Here is a 23,130-nt window from a genome sequence, read left to right on the forward strand (position 1 = left end):
TTAAAAATTGACAACAGATGGACATTAAGTCCAGCAACTGTTGCTTAATGTCCCCCTTTGGTTTAGGGTGCAGTACCTACCTTCCTCCTCTACAAGTATCTAATTACATGTTAGCAGGATTGTTCTTTATTTAATAATTTTATGTTAATACTCTAATGTTGACAAGCTAAGTTCAGCTAGTGAATCTGTTGGTTTCTTCAGGTGCCAGGTTATCATGGAAATCTTTTTAAATTGGCATCATTAATAAATGATATATCATGAATAATAAAATATGAACGATATCTATTAATCAAAATGGGGAAAATGACTGCGATAAGATTTTTGGCCTGACCTAATACATATATATCTATATCTATATCTATATATATATATATATATATATATATATATATATATATATATATAGATATAGATATAGACAGATAGACAGATAAACAGATAGATAGATAGATAGATAGAGAGAGAGAGAGAGAGAGAGAGAGAGAGAGAGATAGATAGATAGATAGATAGATAGATAGATAGATAGATAGATAGATAGATAGATAGATAGATAGATAGATAGATAGAATAAATTAGTACTTTACTTTAGATTTTGATGATTTGCTGTGAAAGAATGATTTGCATGCACCTGTTAAATATGCTGTGTATCCTGCAAAAAAAAACAAAAAAAACACAGTTGCTCTTTTAAACCACACAGTTTGCTTTATTCAGTGCACACACTGAGCTCTCTGTTGTCTGCCAGAGGTGTCAGAGTGAGGGAGTTAAGTGGCCTGATGCTGGCATCAGTGAGGGTTGTGTAAATGTCTTTTGGCCTGCCACTTTTGTTCAATCTACCAGCTCATGGGGCTTTTAGACTCTTACATTACCGAGCTAACTCAAATGCAAACAAAGGCAACCTGGCCTCATGCCAGGCACCCCTGCTGTCCCTGGTTTTCTTTCAGAAACTTTGTCAAAGTCGGTGTTTTTGCCATTGGGAGATATAACTGGATTCCCCTTTTGACTCCACAAGCTCGTAGAAGTCGACTCCTTGAGCTTGAGGAAGGAGTTTTCACAGTTTTCACAGATGAACATCACCATTAGCTCCAGCATTCTCCAATGCTACCAAACACAATTTATGTTTCTGATAGAGAACATAAATTTGCCTCAATAGATATCTATTCCCTCATTATGTTTGCAAATCTCTTGGCATACATTATAAAGGAAAGTGGACCGAGAGTCAAGGGACCGCAGGTTGGCCACAAACACTACACATGCCCTTTGGATAATTAGACCAGAATTTAAATGAATCATTATTCTGTCTCACTGAGCCACCTGCATAATAAAACACCAACTATACACTACCGTTCAACTCAGCACACTCTGTTACCAGCCCCTATAAAAATATATAGATAACTTATTATGCTCATCAAATAAAGGATACTATTTGTTGTTTATGTTTCAACAGATGCATAATTGCATTGAAAGCACATAGAATCATTAAGACACGAGGCCTTGGTGGCTCCTGCACATCCGATGACTCATATTTCTTAGTGATCACTCAACAAGTTCATTGTTAAAATGCTCTGCAGACTCAGAAAGAGACAAAACAATTGATAACACACCCTTATATCATAGTAAGCTGACACCATGTGGGTGTTAAACACATGAGGGAAAAATCCACTCCACAACCAAGACACACATGCCAAAACTCATACATAACCTTGCTTTGAGCCAAATTACATGTGGGTACCGGGGGGGTGGAGGTCTCTCCTGCACGAGGAGCATGTCTCACCACTTAAACTGTAACCAAATATGACACATCATCTATTAGAGTTCATCATCTCTACTACACATCATAAGATAGTGTTGGGCCTTTCTTTGTGTCTCTGCTGACAAGATGCAGAATTCCACGATGCTGATTTTGTTTACTTTTTGGAGGAGTAAATATAAAGATGACGCATGTAATGATAAGAATAGAAAATGTTTCTGTGATGGTAAATTCGGGCTTACTGGGGCAAAAAAAAGTTATGAAAGGAGGTATCAACTGAAAAACTCGAGAAAGAAACACAATACATGAAGCATACATGACTGCTTTGAGGAGGAAAAAACGTAGTTTAGCATATTTTAAAGGTGTCTGTGAAAATATTGCATCCCTTTGATAAAGTAAGTATATCTCTATACCCACAGGGCCCATTTGAATACTTCTGGAGCGTAGAAAAGAGCGTAGTTGAGATCTGTAAACATCAGTAAATGTGTTACCAGTGAAGATTAAAATGATTAAAGATGGCACAATGCAAAAACAAAAAAGGCTTCAGTCCGGCCTAAAGAAAAACAACTCTCAAGAGGAATAAGAATCACTCTTTAGAATGATGCAGCTGTAATTCTTTACCTTTAGCAAATCATAGAACGATGTAATACTGTCATCAATGCAAAAGTAAACTCTGATAAAGTGAAACAAACAAACTTAGAGAAGTTTTAGTGCAGACAGTTCCGGAAAAGTCCAGTCTGGCTCCCAAACTAAGGACTTACCAGATAAACTAACTAACCAATGAGTTATTGCACTGTACGTTTATCAACATATTATTAAGTCATTGATGTAGATATAAAAAAACAAAATGAAACTGTCTCTGATTTTCCACCGCATCTCTGGCTTTACGTTTGTGAATCAGAGTAAGAATAAGTCCATACGCAACCATTTCATCCTCATTTGCACTTTTCCATAAGCACCAGCATATTCTTTATGGAAATATCCCTTAATGTATTAGTTTGGTCCTGACTGCTGCTTTTTATTGCCTGTTCAAGATGATAGTCTAATTATGCAGTTAAGAAACAGCAGTTCACAGGAGCAGTGGTAGAAATGTTGAAAGCTAAAAAGAAAAAGAACCCTCACAAAGTGACACTTTTAAATACACGTTTCTTTGTTACAAACCTGAAGGATTTTGTCCATTCTGGCGAGTGCACTGTCTCCTACCCACAAAATGTAGCATCGTTGTCTAACAAGCCTCATGCATTCTGAAAATAAGTCCAATGAATTCATGAAGGTAAAAGAAAAACTGATGAAAAGAACATCTCACCTCATGAACAAAACATCCCCCGGCATGGATGTTGTTCAGACCACATAAACATCTCAGTGAAGAGGGAAGCATTGGCGAAACAATACCACACCATATGATGACCTCCGTAGTAGGAAAATGATCCTAAACACACTTCAAAATTCACAAAAGACGAGCTGAAGAGCTGAGAGCTGAAATGTTTTGTAGAGAATGTCACAGTCTCCGTCCTAAACATCATTTAATATCAGTGGGTGGACTTTCAAAGAGAAGCACAAGCTAGATAAAGAATTTCAAAGAACTCTTAAGCTTTTACAAGAAGAAAGGGTGAAAATGTCCAAATAAAGCCTATAATCTGGCAACAAAGGACAGTTCCAAGCTGCGATACTTGCCAAAGGGGTGTTACCACGTACCGACCATGCAGGGTGCCTTGCTTCGCTTTGTTGGTGTTTTGAAAGCATAAATAATGGAAAGGAAAAAAAAGTTTCATTTCATTCAGCACAGAAAACTCTCAGAGGAAATAAAAAGTAAGTAACCAGTCACAGTTTACAACACGTGTCTTTAAAAGACTGGTACTTGACCATCATATATGCAAACGGTGCAACAGAACACTTTCGGTAATAACAATAATGAGCCAGTCTAAAAAGTATCATTTCACCCTGCGGAAGATGGAAATGACCGGTTCTTTGGCGCATCTTCTAATAATGAAAAATGAGGTCGACTAAGCGCAGCACAAATGAGACCAGAGGCAAAAAAAAGGAGCAAACCTAATGTTACTAACTGCACAGGTGCAGCTTCTTAAGACACAACAAGCATAAAAAGATTCAAACTGTAAAGATGAACGTGCTCGTCACTTCTTAAGCTGTTGTAATACTTAACACAGGATATCTGATTTATACACAAAGACAATTCATCACGTCTATTCACCAAATATGATTTTTACCAGTAAGTTTCACAGGAATTCAATAATAATGGTTCATTTCTTCTTATTTTTTTTAATGGTTTGACATACTGGAAAGGTTTTTTTAAAAAATATTTTTAAAAATAACCTATTTTTTAGCATATTTTTAAATACTTAAATAATGTGATTAATGAAAACTTTTAAACATTGTCAATGAACTATTACTGCTGTTACTATTACTATTAGGATTATTACTACATCTAGAGGTACCTCCACGTCACTATTCTCTGCTCGCCACAGTGCTTCTTCCTCCCAGTAGTTACTGCAGACCCTGCTTCTCAACGTGGTGCCGCTCCATCCCCTTCCTGTATTTGTCAGTAACAAGCTAACCAACACTTGCTCAAAAGGTTAAAAAAGAATAATAAACCCCTTTTTTCTTCTGTTTTCACACTGTCAAAGGCATTCTGATCGTATTAATTAAATCTGTCCATCATGTAAATAAAAGTGATCGGATTGTTTTTTCTGGCATCCATGTAAACACGTCAGCTGGTTGGATGGATGAAATGTTTTCCTATGTTTCCGATGTTAATGGAGCTAAAGCACAGTTGCACAATATTTCCTCCTTCAGCAGGAAGTTACAGGTACAGAATACTGAGAAAAAAAAAACACCCCCTACCAAACATGTGAAGTTTCCGTGTTACGTCTTCTTAGCAACTGTACCCATGTTAAAAGACAGACAAGCACAAAAAAGCCTGAAGAAAAACATTAGATGTCCATTTACGCAGCAGCTCTCGTATCATCAGAGATTCTATTAAAGAAGCGCTATGAAAGTGGCAAATTTTCTCAGCGAGGCGCATCCTAACACCAGTTAATCCAACATCCATCTTGCATCCTACCAGTCCTCCGAGGGCTCTCTAGCCTGTAGTCATCTGATGGTATTAAGGCTAAGAAACTGCATCATGCTACTTTAATGAACCACTGGTATTAAAACACTTTTGTTAAAATGAGATCTTATTTAATTGTTGAAGTGGTAAAATCAGTTCTTTTCAGCCAGCTATTGTATCATGATGCAGCTGTATATTTTCAGATGGCAGCCCTGTCATTTCTGTTGATTATATTTTTGTGACTTGAACATCTCCATAGTAACAAAGGTTTTTCCATCTATATTAACTATAGACTATTTTCTTTTACAGAATTTATCCAAATCTAACATCTAGATTTTTATTTATGTGGTAAAATATACAATGTAGTAGTCTGAAATCAGAGAAGCTGTTCTTTGTTAGTATAGTTATTTGCATAGATGTGCTTTACTGAACATGAGACAAAAACCTGGATGGTTTCTCATTTAACAGCTAAAATGGGTCAAACTGATTATTTCACTCACTTTATAAAAATATCCCTGCATATAATGTCTCTCAGTCTAGTCAGCAAGACATGGATTTGGGTTCTTATCGCCCACTTCACCTCAGATCCACTGCTGCCTGCAGATGTCCTGTTCTATAGCGTTAATCCTTCACCTTGCTTCTTGTGTAAGCTGACAAAAACCGTCTCAAGTGGACTCCAAAGTACAAAAAAGTACACGCAGTGTGCAGTAAAAATGTAATTGTTGATGTCATATCTGGCATTCTGTCGACTTCGGGGGATTTTAATAGGGCTGTTTTACGGCAAAATTAGCAAAAGGACTCACACTAGCACACTTGCTTGTCAGTGAATATGTGTGCTGATGTTAGTTTAACACCAAAACGGGGTATGCATGAGCATAAACTTCTACTAAATTTGGCACAATGTGTTTACACTTCAAAATGCAATTACATAATCATATTATTGGAGGAAGTAAGTCAAAGACTAAAGGAGCGTTAAAGCCTCACCAGAAGAAGAGTTATTACAATTAGCACGGCACACCTTTACAATTGCATATTTAAACAGACAACCAATCAAACTGTGCTCTAAAAGGCCTTGATACACGGACGAGATGCAGTTTTGTTGGCTGCTGCAGGGCAGAATAGACTAATCAGTAATTAATTACCAATGTTATGAAGTGGCAGAAGAAAACACTGTGTAATCCAAACTCACTGAAAGGGTGAGGAAAATTGTCTTCCTGCTCCATCCCCACACCGCAGTGACCCAGAAGAGATTATTGAACAAAACGAAACTATGGAGGCAAATGAATATTCATGAAATGGCATTTACAAGGACCTTTAATAGAGGCAGCCAGTGGCTCTGCATTTAAATGGGCCCGGCACACACATTCCCGCAACTGGAGAAACTGCTGTAACCCCGACCCGAGGGAGTCTGGGTGTGTTTGAACTGGAATTGTACGAATAAAGTGCCAATTATCCCTATAATTGGAAGTAACAAAGCTAGCTGCCTGTTGTGCCGGGTTTCATGTTTACTGCATATCTTTAAATCTCCAATTTAAAGGCTCTAATGAGTTCAGTTAATTGAGAATGAGAGGAGTGATTTGGGAGTCAAAGCTTGCTGTTTGGAGCTGCAATCCCAAAGGAATTAATTAACCAGATGCCAGCGTACAGTACTGACACCCTCTCCAAAAAAAAAATACAAAAATGATTCAACACTATGCATGCACTTGTCTTCAAGTGTACTTTTTGTCATCAATGTTACATGAACAGTAGTGAGCTACCTCAGGAAAAGCAAAAATGAGATACTCGCCTTCAGTGCTGTTTGTTTTCAGTCTCGGCTACAAAAAGTGTTACAAGGTTAAACTAAATGGAGACGCTTTCTAAAAGTGTACATGTTATCAAGTAACATCACTGTGGGGATAATCACATTTAAACAGGACCCATCATCTCCTCGAGGCAGAACTCATCAACATGATCAAACCACTGCATCCTTGGCCAATCAAAGAGTCTCCTGTAGTCTCACTTCATGCACTCCAGAACACACGCAGTCAAATGAATCAGAGAGATGCGACAAAAGACTATGTTTTCTTTGCCATTTCCTCACAGCAGATATTTCTACACATGAACATCAAGTGAATCAGTGGAAATATCACGACTCTGGTGTTTCTTTGTAACATGGATGAGAAACGTTCTGTATCACTGCAGCAAAAGCATACAATGAAGCGCTTGCAGCCCACTTTTCATGAACTTGACCTCACCTCTGCAACTACAAGGAAGAGAACAAACAAACAAATTAGTCAGCCAAAAAATAATCCAAAAGAGATTTTGGTGTATACGTTGTTTATGTGAAGGAAGTGTAACCTTCCCACCAGAATACTCTATAGGATCTGGAAGCAGACAGCAATTCTTTGAAAAACATTTGCACTAGATGCCTTATATTTACCCTTGTCACTTCTATTGAGTTCTCAGTAAATGTTTAACTCACTATTATGTATCTATAAAGCAGACAGGATGATACAATCTGCTAACTTCCTCTTAAGACTGAGGTGATACGAGAATAAGATAGAAAACATCAAACATCTCTCAGCACAGCTTCATTCAGCGTGCAGACTGCTCAGGAAGAAACACCTGCACACGGTAACAGTTCAGCTGAATGTCCTGGTACACACACTCCACAAGTAAAAAAGAAAAAAATTATTATATATATATATATATATATATATATATATATATATATATATATATATATATATGTATATACACATACATATATACATATATCAAATCAAATCAAATCAAACTTTATTTCTTGAGCACTTTTCATGCCACGGGCAACACAAAGTGATTTACAAGATAAAATCAAGTCATAAGGATTAAAACAAGCAGTGGATAAAAAGGCATTTAAAAATAATAGACACAAGCTCTTTTCACACACCCACCCACATTCCCCAAAAAACATCATTCCCTAAATACTGTCTCTTTAACTGAACGGTGGTTAATGAAACAACTAAAAACATTAAGTAAGTGATAAAAAATTCTGACTTGGTGCTGATGTGAGGAAACAATAACTAGGGATCCATCCACAACAGGAACAAGTCCCCCGCATGCTCATAGGGGCCGCTGCCACAGCAACCGCACAACTCCCAGGCAGCAAAGGGGCCACCGCTGCGGTGCACATGTAATGTGTGTATATATATACATATATATACATATATATATATATATATATATGTATATATATATATGTATATATATATATATATATATATATATATATATATATATATATATATATATATATATATATATATATATATATATACACACATATATATATATATATATATATATATATATATATATATATATATATATATATATATATATATATATACACGCATTAAATCCTTGCTGTATTCACACTGATTTTAATCAATTAAAGACCAATTACTACGCCTTAAGGGCATTGTCAACATGTAATCTAAAATGCTACATTACATTGGTTAAAACTCATAAAATATGGCCTTGATCAAATGTAGCTCGTTACTTATTCTGAATCCAGCAACAGCTAGACGGTATGCCCGAAGAAAAAAATCACAGCCATCAAAGGCAGTGGAAAAAACCACAACATATTTTAGACATATCAACATAAAAATAAACATTGTAGACAGTTAAACGTTGTGGAGGGATTTTTATTACTCTTTTTAAACAACTTACAATCAAGTCTTCCAGTTTCCAAACCAACAAGGTAACTACATCCTACATATCTAGACCATACAATATGGCAGATGTTAAACTATTACTATAAACAACGAGGGCCAGACACTCGGATGAGGTTCATTTTTCTATTAAAACTCTGAAAGAGGAAGATGGTGGAATAAAAAGTTTTAGCTCTGCTGTATTTTTTTTCTTTAACTGTAAAATTATAATATGATTATGTCAAACAAAATCATAGGAATCATTTCATTATGTAGGCAGCAAAACTGGGTGAAAGGGGACCTGCAGAGGATCAGCGCTTCCAAACAATGAGGCCTGGCAGTTCATCAGTGCAAAATCACCATGGCAACTTGTCCAGATCATGATGATAATATGGTTGTAAGATGGCAGTAAAAAAAAAAAAAAAAAACACAGCAAAAATAAAAATATAATAAAACATCATGAATCTTGAAATCTCAGTAGAAAAGGCACACACACATATTTAGTCTAACAGTTTTATAGTATTTGTCCTTCCGTCATATTATCATTTTCATTCATCCAGACTCCACATTCTGAGTTAACAAGGCAGAAGTCCTTGTTAACCAGAATTCAGGGATTTTTAGCACTTATTATTTATAATACACAGAAGCACACAAGGAAATTGCATTTTTCCATTACCCCCCCCCCTTTAAATCTTAGCAGGTGAAATATTTATTGGAAAGGATTAATTATCTAAATGAAAACAAGATGAAATATTCCTGTTTTATATCAGTCTGACACCGTCCCCCTGGATGTTTTCTAAGAGCTTTTAGATACTGATTTTGCCCCAAAATTCTCACATACACCTACCACTATGTCCATTGGATATTATAACGAAGCAGAGCAACATATTGAAAAGCACTGTGCAAGTCTTAAACCAATCCTCCTTTGTATATTGTCAGAAACATGAAATGGGTGAAGGGATTTAAATGTAAATACGTGCAAACATAAACAGAAATAGAGTTAAAAAGAAAAATTGTCATTCAGACAATCCTTCACCATGGATCTGGCTCACTGACTTCTACTTAGCCCATTTTAATCTTAGGTATTCCTTAATTAGCTTGCAAGCATTATCATTTCAAATAGGTTATATTTATTTTAGAACGATGGAAATTTGTCTTTTGTGGAAAGCCGCCGCTGGAAAACAAAAGCACTTGGGGGAAGTGCATTCCTAAAGGCTTGCTGAGGGGGCGAGCCGAGGGGTGATGGTGGTATGTGAATCCACATGCAACCGATCTGGAGGTCACAACAGCTTGTAGGCAAAAGATTAAATACTTTTAAAAGAAAAAAAATTGCACTGCATTTCTCTGAAGCATAAAACAAAGATGTGGGATGAATCCAGACTTCGCACAGTGATGTAACTATAGTAACAAAAGAACACCTTTTTACCGATCTTTTGAAGCTACAGATGGGAAGGAAAAAAAAAAAAGTCTACTGTGAAGATTTAGAAATCTCATCACATCTCTACTGGATTCAAAACAGAGAGACAAATGGAGTCAGTTTTCACTCCAGCAGCTCAACTTCTGTCATGCTCTTGCAATCAGAGACAAGCAAACACATCTCATCTACTTGTACCAAAAACAACCCCGAAGGACGCAAATGAAGCATGTCTCAGGCATGACAAGTATGCAATTCCCTCACTTGCCCTCCCTTTTCAAGCCTTATTGTCATTTTCACTCCTCTTCCCCTGCCTTGTTTTCCTCTGATGACCCCTGTAAACTCTGTGCACTCTCACTTTTATCTCAATCTTCTACGAACACACAGTCTATCATTCTACCCCACTTTATTTCTCACCCCCCCATCTTCTCTCTATTAAGTGAGGTGCTGGAGACAAGATGCTGACTGGTTTACACAATAACCTCTCTGCCTGCGTTGCTGTTTACCTGTTTCCACACAGACTCTAACTATGTTCAGTGGCGCAGCCCTCAATACAAAAACCTTTTACTCACAGAGGAGCCCTGGTTCTTCCACAGGCTTCAGTATAAAAGGAGGGGGGGGGGGGGGGCAAGGGGAGGCAGGCGTTATTACAGCTGGATACAATTTTGCAAGCAAAATATGACAAAAGTTTTCATCTTTAGGAAATATAAATGACACATTTACAATAAAAGCATGATCAAATGCCATAATAAAGGAAAGGGGGAGGGGGGGATGATGTTCTTTTAATACCATCACAATAAATTTTAACGGAACAAAAAGGTTTATATCCTTCCAATAAAAATAAATCTTTAATTTCTTCCCCCTGATGTGATTAAATGGAAAAGAAAAGCAATGGAGGTAGATATCACCCATTGCCATTTTCACTTTCTACCAGTTGAAGTGCATTGCTGCTTGATGTTGCTGACAGATTTCCTTTGCTGTCCTCCTTAACTTTTCACCACTGGAATTTCAATCCAAGCAGAATCGAAGGAATCTGAATCATAAAATTACTCTGAGGTCACTAAACAAGTTCTATTGGGGGCTTTGAAACTTAAAGGCACAACTTTAACCTCGTGTGAGAAATTGTGCCCGGGGAGGTGTCGTTTAAAACGTGTTGCGCATAAAAAAAAAGAAAAAGAGCTTAATCTGATAAGGAACATAGAAATACTTAAGGCAAATCAGAATAAGCACATGCAATACTTGCTGACAGGAAAGAAATTAACCCAACATTCCCAAGTCGCCACCTCTCCACACCTTTTCCTTTTGACAGGAACTGAAATACCTGTTTATCTGTTTCCTCAAACTTTTATGTCCACTTTGCAACTATTATGCCATTTATCATAACCGTAAACAACATAACCTATATCGCCACCTGCTGATGAAAATATACAGCCTCTTTTATTCAATCCAATTATGTTTTTTTCTGGGGGCAACATTTCAAAAGTTTATTATAAATTCCCTTTATAACTGGAAGGAAATGCAGCTACTATTATCCCATCAAAGTACTTAGTTCTTGGATCAGAACAAAAACATTTACTCCTGTTTTATTTATTTTTTTAGCATGTTGTATCACAGTTCATATCTCACCTAAACCATTTTTAAATCAAACTGGAAAAGAGGACGTTTACACCAAGCTTCATAAAATGTATACAGAAATTTGCAAGTTTGAAGTTCCAAACTGGGAGTAAGGTCACATCTCAGTGATGCTTTTATTCATGAAAACCACTATAAAAGCAGCTCACAAGGCAGAAGTGCAAAAGATAAACAGGTTGTATGGGCCCTGCAATACGGAGCTGCATATATGTTACAAAAAAAGGAAAAAAATTCAAGTTTTTGCAGACTTTCCTGCTTTAACCCAAATTCAATCAAAATGAAGATAGTTGAACAATGTTTTTGTATGTCTTACTGTACGGCAGTTTTGCAAGGATGGAAATATTTATGTGAATGTACAGTAAAAATGCTGCCTCTTCCCCTTTAGGACTGTACATGAAGGCTTGCATGCAGCCGTCTAAGTACTGTAGGAGTAAAAAGAGGAATAGCCCACACAGATGAATTCAGGAAAAATAAGCTGCTTTTTGTATCTAGTCCTGTTAAATTATACAGTAGTGAAACACAGCAGCTACCTACATACCTATTATAACAGAACGAGCATCAGCAGCACAGTTTATGATGCAGAGTGCTGAAAACGGTGGGCTTCCTAAAATGTATCCTCTCTCTGTGATTTCTAGTGTGAGAACAGACTCTACACATCATCAAGAGTACTTCTCTTTTGGTCTTAATGGAGTTTTCGAGTACATATTTTAGATATGTAGCCACATTTTATTCAACGCCTTTTATCAAATTAACTGTTAATTCCTCACACTGTCATTTTCATTCAAAGCATTTTTATCCCCTCTCTGTTTATTTAATAACTTTCTTTTTCTTTTAAATGTTTTGTTTGTTTTTAATGCTCTCTGCAACTTGCTGTAACGTTTTAATGTATTTATGTAAAGCACTTTCGACTGTCTTGTACATAGAACGTGCTACACAAATAAACCTGCCTTGCCTTAAAGTTGGAAGTTTTTCACAAAAACCAGCTGAGTGGACTATTTAATATATTTCTGTGATGCGTTGCCAAGGTAACCGGCTATTGCTATAGAAGCTGCAGCTCGGTCGGCAGCAGTTGTTATATTATGCCTAATCAGTGGAGAAAAGTGAGATGATTGCTTAATGATATTATATGTGATAAAGTATCATTTCAGAGGACAAGTGCATCTCTTGCTGCTTGTGTGTGTGTCCAGAGGATGATGCAAAATCTTGTTTCAAAGAATCAAAGTCCACCATTAGTTTCCTCCTTGTTCATTCATTTCTGATAATGGACACCTCATCGGGCATGATTACCTGTCATTTTAATTAAATGTCCATTCTTTATTAATGTCGTATAATATTGTGTATCACTATGTAACTGCATTTTCAGACGTGCTTCTGGAATACAATTTTTGCTTACAAAACACAGAAACAATATGGCAGTGAAGTGATAGTAATCCTACACAAACAAGTCAGCTCAGAGACAGAGAGACCAGAAATTATGCTAGTTTACACCTGAACTAAGATTTTTCCAGTTCTGATGAGTAGAAGGAAATAAGCAATGAAAATCAACCCTGACCAAGGTGAATATGAACCAATTACCCAACAAGCGATGAGGAAAACTTTAAGTAGAGTTCATATACTCTCTGCAATATCACTTAGAAGTTAAATTACTTAAAATTGGACCAAATTACAGCTGCACTATTTTCATATCTTCATGTAACCAAGATAAATTGAACAAATTACTGTAGAAACAAAAGTCACGCAGAACAAACTCGATGCTGTGATCTCCTGTGAAGCACATGTTAGAACAAACCTGTAATAACCTGAAAACCTGAAATAGCAGTGGGATTTCCAGTTAGCATAATTGCATGAAGATAACGCTGTAATACAATATCACCAGTGGGCCGTCTATCCGCATGTTTTCTTCCCAGCTCTACATGTAAAATCTGATGATACTAAGATGGAAAAGGACACGGGAAGATTTATGATGAAAAAGCAGCGGAAAGTTGGTGCAGTAATCAAGAAATGACTAAGGCTATTAATCAGAGGCTCACGGGGCGTCCTCTTAAAAAGACATTGCAAATGGTGTGTGCTATACGTGATACGTCTCTGATAAAGACGGGCAAGCGATTCAGATGAGGAGCAGGGAAATTGTGTGAAGTAGCACTGAATATTACAAGATGACACTAAGATATATTTTTCTGATAACATTAGAAGCAGCCCAAGCATAATGAAAATGAACCTGCTTATGATTACTACAGAAACTGCAAAGTCCAAACAAATAATCATGAATAGCATTGATTAGGGAACACATGAGTGTCAGAGGTGCTGAAGAGATACCGGTTATTATACCTAAATACAAAGCAAGCTGCCAAATTGTATACAACAGTTTCCTAAATCTAAATTTTCATTTCTTATCAGACCACATATCCCTCCATAGAACCTGGAGGTGCTGTAATGCAAATTGTGTATCAGTGTAGAGTAGTTTTTAAGTCGCCTCCATACTTAAATCAGAGGCTGCTGGATGAGTGCTTACCTCTGTCCATACACCAGTCAGCCATACGATTAAAACACAAACAGATAAAAGATATACCAACCTAATGTCAACCTTAAAGACAAGGTGGATCCACAAAGGTCTCCCCCACATGCCATAGGGCCAAATGGAAGTATTAACATCCCAGCCTTAATTTGGCTGGAAGACAAAGAGGAAGACTTTCAAATGAGCGCTTTCATCATCCAACAACATCATCAATGATTACGTTTACGAGTTAATTCCGCTTTAAAATGACAAAATATGACCATGTAAACACCTAATTACAAATGCAAAAGTCAATTCAGAATTAAACGTGGCTTATATTGTGATACATATCATACCGCCAGATTCACATCCCTAGTTGGGACTGGTCTCACTGCCTGCTACCAACATCTACTAATAAGCAGCTGAATGCGTGCCAGCTTGTGTGTTTCTATGGTGCTGAATTTCTTTCTGTCACAGGCCTATTTTACAACCCCCAAAAAACATATTGGATGTTGATAATTAGTTAGAGGGACCCTCATGAGGCACCACATGCACCAGACCAGAAAGCTCTGCATTATGTCAGGCGCCACTGAAAATCACAGGATTGGCCGCATACGGGATGGTTTGATGCAAATATTTACACAGGCTCCTCTCTCCATCTACAGTATCATCGGAATCTGCTTTTAAACAAACCAAGCGCTGAAGTGAAAGAGAGGCGGGGCGTATACAGATGAAGACATGGGGGAGCTAGACGACAGCGGAAAAGAGTTTAAATAAAGAGGGGAAAAAAACAAATATGGAGAAAGTAAAGAGCAAGAAAACAAACATATTCTAAATAACATAAACAAACTGAAGGAGTGAGGAAAAACAGCTCAAGGGCAAAACAGCAAAGAGAAACTAAAAGAAGCAAAGTGGAGAACTAGAGCCACAGTGTGAGATGTGTCATTACCCTCAGTGGGGTTGATGGCTCCTGGTAAGCTGTCCCACGGGAGGGTCCAGTCAGGGCAAGGATGGGGAGTAAAGACCGCCTCTATGCCTTTCTCCTGGGAGAAGAATAAACACATACAGAAATGCCATAATAAATACATTAAAATACAGGTTCTATGGTCCAAATATAGTTGTTATGCCCCAACTATGTATAAAATATGTTATGTGAGCAAAATACACAGATTATTAATGATCAAGAATGCTTTTGTTTGTTGTTTTTTATTTATTTTTTTTTTTTTTATAAGAACTGGTCTGTAATAGCCTGTTTTAATTTATCTAAATGCTGATAGTTAAATATAAAACTATGCAGCACTTTTAGTTCTTTGAAAATTCATATTTAAAGGCTGGTTTTAAGCTGTTCAGTCATCCCACTAAGACCTGTTCATTTACTTTATTAGATCAAATTGTCAGATCTACTGCAATACTGTGGGGAGTTATTAAAATAAAAGCAGTATAAAAATCAAATATATTGATCTGAATTGATTTTTTATGTTAGTGCAGTTTGTATAAATTGAAATAGTAAATACTATCATTTCTGAAAGTAACTGTACTTTATGCTTAGCATTCGTGCACATGTTTTCCATTACTACCGGTATTTGGATATCATTGTGCCGATACATGAATGCAATGCACAATTCAATAAACTTCTTTTCAATCATCAATAATTAGTTAGAATGTCATAAGAAAAATTTTTTTTTTTTTAGAAAGTTCCTTTCTATTAAGGATTATTGCACGTACATCCCATCTTTAAGATTCCATGCCAACAGAATGACTGTTTACATGGACTGTGGATGGATCCCCAAGAAGTTGCTTCCTCACACCATCAGTAAATCTCATATCACGAACTGGAGTTTGTTTATGTAAAATGGGTTTGGTGGGAGGGTGGGAGTCCTTTTGTGTGCTTTACATGTATGAATGCATAGATAATGAATGATTAGGTGTGTGTCTTTAATGTGGTTAGGTTATATGCTTTGCTACCTGAACACTTATTTCCAATTTGATGTTGAAATGATTCAAAACTGATAATCACTGTTGCTATCATGTAAAGCACTTTGAACTGCTCATCGTATGAAAAGTTCTTTATAGCAAATGTTTGATTTGATGTACAAAGCAGAAGCAACTGACTGAGTTTTCTAAAGTCAGAGTAACACCCAGAATAGGACACGAGTGTGGACATGCTTGCACACCTTTGAAGATGATGCTGAAATATTGGAAATGTATCCCGGTTTTGTAAAGGCATGGCTCCATTAACATGCAACGGACTTAAACACTTGTGTACCTTACAAAGATGCCAAACAAAGCAGCAAGTAAGCAATCAGTACCGCTTAACAACAGATGGTGATGGATAAGTGCATGCGGCTTACTTTTCCTGGCCAACACACTCCACAAAAATGTCTAGATTTGTTCACTACAAAGACAACAGCTTTATGAATAAGGCTGAAGCAGGGAGACTAAAGCTAATTGTGAAGGCTGTTCCAACATTTAAAGGGCAACTTAGTGTTGCAGTCTGAGTTTGAACCTCAAATGATTCATTAAACCATTTCAAATGTCTGTGTAATGTCAGCCTACGAACACATTTTAGTGCAAACATCATGGGTGCAGTGAGTGAAAAGGCTAACAGCACTTGACATTGTTTTGAAAAGTTTTGCATTTCAGTCAAAACTAACAAATTAGCTCTTTTCTCTTTTTTAATTTGTTTGTTTAGATTTCCTTTTGGAGGTTTTCTTTTTCTTCTTTTTTTTTTAAAAAAAAATCCTGCACGCTGCTGTAATGCTTTTAGTGTTTTTATGTCAAGCACTTTGACTTGTCTTGTACATGAAATGTATTGTTGCTTTGCTTTCAGGCTTTTTAATAATTCCTCAGTAATTAGAATGATACATACAGAAATGAATTTTAATGTAACGCAAAACCGGTGACATAAATGCTGGTTAAAAAGGCTTGTTTCACTACTTATGATACTATTATTACTATTAGCTGTTTAGCTACAGTACACTGAATAGTATGGTTACAATGTGTTACATTGTTTTTTGTTTGTTTTTGTTTTGTTTTTAATCAAAATGGTCTATTCTAAGATTTTGTTATTTAAATTCGGAAAGAGGAGCAAAAACTACTACACCAAATTATCAGCCCACTACAGGTGAAAAATGGGTTTTATTCTATTGAATTGCATTTAAATTAGACTGAAGGGTTTTATTTACTTATTAATGCATTTATGAAATGTTAATGGAAGTGTACTTATCCAGAAAACTGAATCAGAAGTAAAACTGAACTTATTCTGAAGTGTTTTAATTCATCCGAACAAGTGGTTCAGTTTAGGCCCTCTGCGAGCCCACAATTTGCCTCCAGCCATGGTGCAAAAACAGAAAGAAAAAAGGGGGAAAAAAATATCTTAGGACCTTATAAAGGTGGATTTTACCCGTCAAAAGTAAACCTGGTTGCTAAATCATGTTTTAAGGCCAAATAAGAACCAATAGCTGTAGCTGCAAGTATTGTCCCATAAAGTGCACCGGTTTGAGGAAGCAAGTTTATGCTGGAACTAACACAGTAATCCTCACCGGCTTCCCTGCGAGACCAATTATTTCAACTGAGAAATATCACACACTTTCCTGAGTTTGCATTCAGCTACGCATATTAACTTAGCAACCTTTATTCTCGATCCATTTTCTTTCCAGAGCCTTTTGGGTTTGCTGTGCGCTGCCAGCCCCTATTAGGATGTGACGATCTCTATTCAGGTGTTGGGGCTACGTTTGTTTACATTTGGATCGCAGGCTGAGCTTCTTCAGCTCATTGCGCAGGCAGTTTGAGTGACAAGCAAGAGTGTGTTACCTCATGTGAGAAAAAGAGAAAGTGAGAAACTTTATGAGCCATTTATATCGTGGCTTACAGCGAGACAGGGCTGTTGCCTCCGGTCAGCAACAGTGAAAGATCAGCTGTCACCACATCAGACAGGAGACTTTTATTTCTCTGCATTCCCCCTCAGTGGGACATGCACACGTACACACACTCAGAGTCATTAATCAGGGTATGTGTGCATACACACCTCCTCACACATATGCAGAACAGACACGCTGGCTAAGATAACAGAACAGCTGCTCTGCAGACATAACGGTGGCGACATGTAACCATCCTTATAATCCCGCTAAGCAGAGAAAGAATGGCGGTCATTGTGTTTGTATATGTGTGTGTGTGTGTGTGCGCACATTCCTTAGCTTTAACATCTGATTTCAATCCACCTTAAAAACTGTCATTTGTGTGCATCTGGCCCTGACTGAAACTTCATCTGACAATGTGCCAAGTATGACAGACAAACATCGCGACCACCCAGCTCACTCACAGACACCCAAACTCTCCAACCCCGTCTTTTACGGCTTTCTCGCTTTCCTCCACTTAATATTGCGTTGTTTCACACACGTAGCCAGCAGGAAATCACAGAAATACTTCTGCAGAGACAGGAGAGGAAGGAGGAAGAAAACAGTCTGAGGGATCAGTAACGAGGGGTTAGTCAGGGTTGAGGAGACGGTCTCCTTCTCTACAGCTGGCTCTGCTTATCTCATGCAACATAAACTAGTTCAAATGTGGCAGAGGTGATATCTAGGTTGCTGTGGAGCTAAGAAATCTATAAATGCATGTAAGTGTGTAAGTGTGCAGACGATGCTTCCAGAGGGAAGCATTTCCTGAGTGTGGGCCGGACTGTGTTGGCCTATTTGTCTTTACAGACTTTTAGGATTCTCAGCTTTTACTATAAACAGCATTGCCTGCAGGTGGAATTTTTTTTTTTTTAAGTTTTGGAATGAATGAATTCATTTTACCTGAAATGAGCTGAATGTGCAACTTCTACATTTCTGCAAGTAGCAAAAGAATGCACTGAGAATACTTAAATGTGCATGAATTAAAAAAAAAAAAAAAAGCCCTAATAATAGCTTAATAGCTGTAAGATACTGCGATTTTAGATGAATAATTAGTCATTTAAAAGAGGTCACTTTCTTTTATCACAAAAAATATAATGAAGTGAATTAACCTATAATTAAAGACATTATCATGGCTGACAAATGCCTTTGAGTCTTAATAAGGGCCACTTTAATGTTAATTTTGTGACTGAAAACGATTCAAATAACAAAAAAAGAAAAAAAAAAATACAATAGATGGTAAATTTAACAGTGAAGATAAAAATCTGCCTGAAGCCAAAAATACCAGAGCTACACTCTTAAAGGTGCAACTGACAGGAAAGCGAGGAGGGTAATTAGAGGACAACTGTTTAACAACCAGCTCCAGTCTGCGGATACTCAACCTGTTCTCTGAGGGAAACCTGCAAGACAGTGTCAGTATGTGTGTGTGTGTGTGTGTGTGTGTGTGTGTGTGTGTGTGTGTGTGTGTGTGTGTGTGTGTGTGTTAGAGCGCAAATGTTTGAGAAGAAAAAAAAATAAGAGAAGTAATTGTTTACTTTGAGTTTAGTCATTGTGGGTCTGGGCCCACCGACAAAGTGGAGCTGTGGGGTCTTCTCTTGGCCTTCCTCTTGTACAGGCACACACGCAGCGGCATCCTCTGCTGATGAACCCGTGGGGCTTGATGTGGGAATTTGTGGGATGGATAGAAGAAGCCCACAATCCTTGGCTGCCCGAAGGACCCCCGGTACCTCCTGAACGCGGCTGTACCAGCGCAGCAGGTGGGGGAGCTGATGTAGGACACTCGCAGCATGCGTTCGGAGGGACAACTGTTAAATGCAAACAGAGGAGTAGAAGAGGGAAGTGGGGGAGAAAAGGAGATATTGATTAAGTGGTTCCACTGATGTGTCACGAGGTCAACTTCCACTAAAAGTCACTAAATCACACTGGCAGACAGAAAGGCACGAGGGACCAGCAGCAGCAACATGAAAACAGAGCTGGCAGCGGAGCAGGATAAAGACACAAACGGAGACATAATCACAGAGGCGAGCGCATGCGAGTGTGTGGAAAACAGAAAAAGACAGAAAATGAGAGAGGAGACGGGAATGATGCTGCATCTGCTGTGGACAGAGATGGCGGTGAAGAGGAGACACGCTACGCTGAGTGTGAAACTGGAAACCAGTGGAGCACAGCTGACTGCTAAAAGCCTTATTGTGAGAACTTTAGTCCATTCCCACAGTCAAGGGAAAGCTGGAGACAGCTGAGAGGTGAAATGGAGGTTGAGCTTTGCTTCACGGCGTGACAGTACAGCATTTCTGATCAATAACATCACAGTCCTGCTCAGAATTACCAGCATGACTAAACTGTAGGCACACAAACTAAAATATCCTCAGAAATAAATGCGGAATGCTAAGTTAAAACGTCCACATGTGTTGAACAATAACTATTTTTATGTAATCAAATAAAATAAAACATATATTAAATATGGAATTTAAAAAGAAATAAATGAAAATGAATGAATCTGACACAATTACTGGTAACATTTAATGAATTTAATGAGTCCGATTTAGCTGAGACTTACTTGTGTTTACTTTTCAGTAGGACTGTGACGATTTGTCCTGATTTGATTCGATTCCAATTTTTTTGGTGCAGATTCCATTTAAATTGCAATTCTCCCAATTCTTCCATATCGCTGATTTTTTTAAACTAAAAACAAAAGATAATGTACAAAACTTTTATTGCTCATAATTTTTCTTGATTTTAATTAGGAAAAAACTACACAGAAGCCAAACCATCATTCTGCTGCTATAATCCTCAAGAAGACAAATAAAAAGATCAATAAAAAAAACAATTAAAATGACAAAAATTTTATAATGGATTAATTTTATTTATTTTTAAATAAAATCGATTTTTTTTTAACTAAACAAATATATTTTAAAATTGTGTGGCAAAAAAATCCTGATATTTGATTTCTTTTATTTGATTTCCCACCTTTACTTTTCTGTCTGTGACTTAATCAATAAATACTTTTTACTGCAAAAAAAAACAAAAAACAAAAAAAGCACAGATTCTTTCACAACCCTGTTTCCATCATAAGGGAGTAAGGAGCTGTTGGAGCGCATCAAAATAGCTGTTGTCAAAGGAAAAAATAAGCAAAACACAACGAAGCAGCGTGGAGAGTGCTCTGGAAACACCTTTCCCAACAGATCCATTGTCCACCAGACTTTTTCTTTTCACATGTGGGCACCAGATTAACTCAGCTGTATAATCTTATCAGAAGGTAATGGTGTGAACAGCAGTAAACAAGCAACACTAATGGCCCGAGTCACATACAAAGTCGTCAAGACCCTGTTCTAGTTTAACACATTGCCATTATGTTTCATGTCAGCAGTTTTTTTTTTTTTTTTGCATCAGTCACGTCTGAATCTGAAGAATACCAAAGAATTTTCAAAAGCGTAAATATGTCAACGCACATCAGAAAAGCAGGTTTGAGGTGAAGGTACAAAAGTAGAAAAAAGGTAGAAACTGAAAAAGTTGATCATTTAAAAATTCAAATGATCCAAATCCTGTGGATTATTTTTGTCATAGTTCTAAAACAACGAATCGACAATTAGGATCTCATCTATAATTATACACTGTAACTTTTAAGAGACCTTGCCTTTTTTATTTTAACTTAATTTATGATTTTGTTGTGATTTTTGCATCTGTTGTTCTCTTTTTTGCGTCTTTACACCATCTGTAAAGCTTTTAATGTTTCATGTTTCACTTTGAATTGTCTTGTACATGAAAGGTCCTATACAGATAAACAGGCCATAGCTTCCCTATACACACACACACACACACACACACACACACACACACACACACACACACACACACACACACACACACACACACACACACACACACACACACACACACAGGGGTCGTCCTGGTTTCTACAGGACATGATTACATTATATGTTTATATTCCCATCAGCCATCCACCCATACATTTTTCTACACCTGCTTATTCCAATTCAGAGTCCAAAAAGGGGGAATTTCATAATTTCTCTGTGCTATTGGGATATTTGCACCAATCCAAAGCTTTATTCACATCTCTAAAAAAGCCTCACTTGGGTTTGTGCTTTAAAAGTGTCTTTCATCCTGTTTTGCACTGCAATTCTAAGACATGCAGTATAAAGCAGCTGGCAGGTTCTATGTGTGTCACAAAACACTGAAAATACTCAGCATAAGGTCTGTTTGTTTTTTATATTTTTTCACAATTTATTCAAGTGTAAATATATCGACATTATGCAGCTAATATCAAAATGCTCCACATAGCTTAAAGGTGAAGTATGTAACATTTTTAAAATAAATTAACTAAAATAATAACAACAATCATAATTAGAAAGTTTTTTGAACATGTAGGTTCCAGTATGTCCATATTTGATGTGTTATTAAATTACAAATTTAATTAATGAAAAATGACAAAAAGCACATTTTTTTTTACTGGTAGGCAAACATTTAAGAAGGGTCTTTGTCATTAATTAAACTTGTAATTTAATAACACATCAAATATGGACAGACTGGAACCTACATGTTTAAAAAAAAACAAAAAAAAACTATGTAATTATGATTGTAGTTATTTTTTAGTTTTGTTTTTTTTTTTTTAAATAATGAAAATCTTACATACTCCACCTTTAATTCAATCATAGCCTTGTCCAAGTGGGGTTTTATCTAAGCTCAGGGGAACAGAAAATGTGGTTGAAACCTAAAGAGTCCTATTCAGAGCAAGGTTTTAATTTGGTAACTTCATAACATGTCCTACATTTACATGGAAGTTTTAATTCCTCTTTAATTCTGAATAAAAGTTTATTCCGCTTTAAACTGATGAAAAATGACCATGTAAACCCTTAATTCCTAATGCAAATGTCTATTAGGAATTCCGAAGTAAGTGGCTGGTTTATTCACATTTTAACTCAGAATTCCTGTCATGTAAACCTTCATTCCGCTCTAAGTAAATTCTGGTGGTTCTGCGCATACATCGCAGCAAAACTGGTACTTATTAAGTAGTTTTTACAAGTTACGACTGAAAAGACGAGAAGCACAAAGCAAACTTTGTTTATTTCTGGTAGACGTTAATATGTCACGTGCACCCTCTGTCCAATCGGAGCCCTTCCCAACCCGCCCTCAAAAGCGGAATTACGTTAGGAATTATTTAATTCCAAATTATTAATTTGGAATTAAAGAG

At 36.9% G+C, this 23,130-nt stretch overlaps 1 protein-coding gene across 1 annotated transcript in view; it reads right to left on the bottom strand.

The window, feature by feature from the left end:
* Nucleotides 1-23,130, bottom strand: part of gstcd (glutathione S-transferase, C-terminal domain containing) — a gene marked incomplete at its 3' end in the record, with an annotated part of 52,183 nt that overhangs the window by 24,333 nt on the left and 4,720 nt on the right. The window contains exons 4-5 of the mRNA XM_079263684.1: nucleotides 19,457-19,726; nucleotides 14,978-15,071 (exon numbers count right to left, since the gene is read on the bottom strand). Coding sequence (XP_079119810.1) covers nucleotides 14,978-15,071; nucleotides 19,457-19,726 — 364 coding nt within the window. The remainder of the gene's footprint in view (nucleotides 1-14,977; nucleotides 15,072-19,456; nucleotides 19,727-23,130) is intronic.

The sequence above is a fragment of the Telmatherina bonti genome (genome assembly GCF_933228915.1).
Source record: "Telmatherina bonti genome assembly, chromosome: 3".
In the NCBI taxonomy this organism is placed as follows: domain Eukaryota; kingdom Metazoa; phylum Chordata; class Actinopteri; order Atheriniformes; family Telmatherinidae; genus Telmatherina; species Telmatherina bonti.